Source organism: Hippopotamus amphibius, chromosome 15 (genome assembly GCF_030028045.1).
Source record: "Hippopotamus amphibius kiboko isolate mHipAmp2 chromosome 15, mHipAmp2.hap2, whole genome shotgun sequence".
Classification (NCBI taxonomy): domain Eukaryota; kingdom Metazoa; phylum Chordata; class Mammalia; order Artiodactyla; family Hippopotamidae; genus Hippopotamus; species Hippopotamus amphibius.
The window spans coordinates 10,685,121-10,689,740 of record NC_080200.1 but is presented as its reverse complement, the minus strand read 5'-3'; the positions used below and the strand labels follow the sequence as shown (position 1 = coordinate 10,689,740).

Genomic DNA, 4,620 nt, shown 5'->3' with positions numbered 1-4,620 from the left:
TCACTTCTTTGTACAGCACAAACTAACACAACCTTGTAAAGCAACTATACCCTCTCTCCAAAAAACTATATCAGTAATGATACAGACTACCAAATATAGCTCTGAGTGTAAAAATGAAAGCACGCCCTCCACAAGTCTCCCCCAGAGGTTCAAAGTCAGTAGTACTTGCTGGAGGTCAGAGAAATCTTAGTATGAACAAAGGTTTCAGGTGATCTCTCTCTCTGCATCTGTTCTGTGGACATCAATGCAGGAAGCTCTGCTTGAGTGCCAGGCAGGGAGCTCTTCCCCAGTGATGGTGCTGAAAATAAAACAATCCCTCATCCTGCAATAAGCACCAAAACAGAAGGTTCTTCAGCCACTCCTTTGATTCCCCCTTTGAGACCTCCATTGTTTCACCTGTATACTCACAGAGGTGATTCCAACGTGTGGCCCTGCTTTTTTATGCTTATAGGAAAAGTGATGCCCCTTGCCTTCTCAAATTCCTTTTTCTCCTCTCTGCTCTTACACTCGACATCTCCTTGTCAAAAGAAAGTAGCTCTCCATAGAATAAATTTCCTCATAAAGACACTTGGTGCAAGTTTAAAAGTTTTGCGTTAAGACCCCTAAGACAGCACCCAGTCCTCTATGACATCCATGATACAGTTAATTGTTTTCAATGCTGTTTCTCTTTGCGGACTCCACCAGTGATGTGTAAGAAGCAAAGCTATATAAGGTGACTGAGGAGAGAATTGAAAACTCAGATACATTCTTTTTTTCACATCTTTATTGAATAGAATTGCTTTACAGTATTGTGTTAGTTTCTGCTGTAAAACAAAGTGAATTAACTATATGTATACATATATCCCCATCACAAAGCATCAAGTCAATCTCCCTGTGCTATGCCACAGTGTCCCACTAGCCATCCATTTTACATTTGGTAGTGTATATATATCAGTGTTACTCTCTCACTTTGTCCCAGCATCCCCTCCCTCCTCCCACCCATGTCCTGAAGTACGTACTCTATGTCTGCGTATTTATCCCTGCCCTGCCACTAGGTTCATCAGTACTGTTTTTGTTTGTTTGTTTTTAGATTCCATATACATGCTTCAGCATACGGTATTTGTTTTTCTCTTTCTGACTTACTTCACTCTGGACGACAGACTCTAGGTCCAGCCACCTCACTACAAATAACTCAATTTCTTTCCTTTTTATGGCTGAGCAGTATTCCATTGTATACACGTGCCACATCTTCTTTATCCATTCATCTGTTGATGAATATTTGGGTTACATTCTTATAAATAGGCCGATGAGAAGGTTCAAAGCAAATAAAATGTTAGAAGATTATGATTCTTTTCTTTTGTCTCAGAATATATTATTGGTATCATCATTTTTATATTAATTTTATTTATTGATTGATTATTTTTTGGGGGGTACACCAAGTTCAATCATCTGTTTCCATACACACATCCCCGCATTTCCTCCCTCCCTCAAGTCCCCCCCCACCCCCCCTCGAGTCCCCCCCACCCTCCCCGTCCCAGTCCTCCAAGGCATCCTCCATTCTCGAGTTGAACTCCCTTTGCTATACAACAACTTCCCACTGGCTATTTTACAGTTGGTAGTATATATGTCTGTGCTACTCTCTCGCTTCGTCTTAGCTTCCCCTTCACCCCCCGCCCCCTCCCAAACCTCGAGTTCTCCAGTCAATTCTCTGCATCTGCGTCCTTGTTCTTGTCACTGAGTTCATCAGTACCATTTTTAGATTCCGTATATGTGAGTTAGCATACAATATTTGTCTTCCTCTTTCTGATATACTTCACTCAGTATGACAGACTCTAGGTCCATCCACCTCACTATAAATAACTCAATTTCATTCCCTTTTATGGCTGAGGAGTATTCCATGGTATATATGTGCCACATCTTCTTTATCCATTCATCTGTCGATAGACATTTAGGTTGATTCCACAGGTACATTCTTATAAATAGGCCGATGAGAAGGTTCAAAGCAAATAAGATGCTAGAAGATTATGATTCTTTACCCTGATTACATGAACATTATTTATCATATTACTCAGACTAGAAAAAGCAGCTGATAAATATAACATGGAAGAAAACTAATCTTGTTGCTGAAGCAAGTGGTAAAAACATGTGATAACAATAAGATGACAAAACTAATGAATATAGGCAAGATATGGAACACAATCATATTAGTTAATTTTATTTAGTACTTACTAGGCACCAGGCATTGTCCTAAGTAGTGCTTATAAGGGTGGATTTCCCGGCAGGGGTTATATTCCATATAGTCAAGCCAAGGTTCTCATAGCAATCATTTTCCCCACAGTAAGAATTAGATCAAGTAGGTGGCATACATATGATTCTAAATCAGTGAAAACATTAAGGGGATATATTGTGGATAGCTTCACGCAACAGCAAACAGTAAGAGAATCAAAGCAGGACAGTTGGGTTTCACTCTCTGGGCATCATGTCTGGACGTGATGACAGTGTCTTTTGAAGCCATTTGGATCCATGTGGGGAACCAGTCCAAGATAAAGCCACTGCAAGGAGAAGTAAATGAACTTTCTTCTACATTCTCTACCTCTGATTCCCTGGTCAAGAATTTAAATCTCAAAAAAAAAAAAAAAAAGAAAAAAAAAAGAATTTAAATCTCTATATTGCTGTGTCCATTAAGGTCGAAGTTTCTTATTCTTAGTAGAAACAAAAGCTTTCTCACTGATAAAGGACAAATGATTCATAATCATCTCAAATCACTGAGATAATCAAATTGTAGCAATTTTGTAAGTCATGGAATTGAGTGTAGTGGATACTGATGGCGCCTTTACACAGATATAGTTTACTGCTGATGAGTCTTGGAAATTACTGAATTAGATATTTAAAAAATCAGCTCATCCAGTGACTCACAGTAGGCTTATTTCTGAGGTGCAATTCAAATGGTGGTATCTATGGAAGTAGAGGATTCATGTCTCTACAACCTCATACTTCTTTGGATCCTCTCCCTGACCCACCCAACTTCCTCATTTTTCATTTTCTGTGAATGCTCAAAAAATATCTATAAGCCCTGCCTAACGTTCATCTCTATGAAACTACTAAAAATAATTGCACTTAGAAAATGGAACTTATTTCTGAAACATCACAGAGCTATACAAAGAGCAAGTGAAGTTTCAACTCAAAGTTAAAATGAGCTTTTCATTATGTTATATAGACATTGTCAAAGATCTTGGTGATGGAAGAACCAGGCATTGTGGTTTGCTCAGTTTTTCTATCACTTTGACTGATTCTAGAAAACCTAGTACAAAGCAGATGAAACATCACAGAAGAGGTGTCCTAGACACTGATGAGCTTTCTCAAGGCAGCTTTCATGTCCCTGTTTCTCAGGCTATAGATGAAGGGGTTCATCATTTGAGGGACAACAGTGTACATCATGGAGAGCACAGCAGTGTTTCTGGAAGAGTTAGTAAGAGCAGAACTAATGTTCACTCCAATACCTGTCCCATAGAATAAGGACACAACTGAGAGGTGAGACCCACAAGTGGAAAAAGCTTTATACTTTCCACTTGCTGATGGCATTCTCAAAACAGAGGACACTATTTGAGCATAAGAGAAAATGATTCCACACACAGGAATACCACCAAATATGCTAGTTGCCAAATATATCAGGATATTATTGATGAGGGTATCAGAACATGCAAGCTTGATCACCTGAACAACTTCACAGAAGAAGAGGGGGATTTCCGGGTCTGTGCAGAAGGTCAGCTGCAACAGCATCAGACTGTGCAGGAGGGCATCCACAATAAGAATGAACAGGGGGAGTAGTATTAGCAGACCACACAGGCGGGAGTTCATGATGACGGTGTACTTCAGTGGATGACAAATGGCCACATAGCGGTCATAGGCCATTACTGCCAGAAGACAACTTTCCAAACTAGCAAACACCAGGACAAAGCAGATCTGTGTAAGGCAACCTGTGTAAGTGATGTTTTGATTCTGTGTTTGGATGTTCACTAGCATCTTTGGGATAGTGGTTGTGCTTAAACAGATGTCGTTAATAGACAGATTAGAGAGAAAGAAGTACATGGGGGTGTGGAGTTGGGAGTCAGAGCTGACAGCCAGAATGATAAGCAGGTTTCCCAGGACGGTGACCAGGTACATGAAAAGGAACAGGCTGAAAAGGAGGGACCGCAGCTCTGGATCCTCTGTCATTTCCATGAGAAGAAAATCTGAAACACGTGTTTTATTTCTCTGTTCCATATTGTTGACGAATCCGATAGAAAAGGTGGAGTGACAAGGTAATCAAATGTGCGTTTTCTAGACCAGAAGGAGGAGCATCACCAGAAGGAAACCTATCTTGGGTGTAAGGGATGGGGGTTGAAAGAGGACGATTGAAAAGATGTGCCTCATGTATGTAGATTATTTTGTTTCTTTAAAATTTTTTTCAGTTAAAAAACCTGAACCTGATATAGCAGTGTCAACAAATGTTAATTCTGGAAAGGGCCTAACAGGTTGTCATTTTAAAAAAATTACACTACATACATTGTTCTGATTATTTAAAACTTTTGGTAATTGTATAAAGAGAAACAGACAGAGACTGCTTGAAGATTCTGTCTGGATCCCCTGAGACCTCAGGGG

The 4,620-nt window shown here is 39.8% G+C and overlaps 1 protein-coding gene across 1 annotated transcript; it reads right to left on the bottom strand.

Moving 5' to 3' along the window:
• Window positions 1-3,318: 3,318 nt before the first annotated feature.
• LOC130836922 (olfactory receptor 7G1-like) lies at window positions 3,319-4,242 on the bottom strand. The gene has a single exon (XM_057709578.1). It carries the CDS (start codon window positions 4,240-4,242, stop codon window positions 3,319-3,321), a length of 924 nt encoding a protein of 307 aa, XP_057565561.1.
• Window positions 4,243-4,620: the final 378 nt, after the last annotated feature.

What these genes read in the sequence shown, in the direction of transcription:
- LOC130836922 (XM_057709578.1), bottom strand. Translation starts at nt 4,242, where the DNA reads ATGGAACAGAGAAATAAAACACGTGTTTCAGATTTTCTTCTCATGGAA.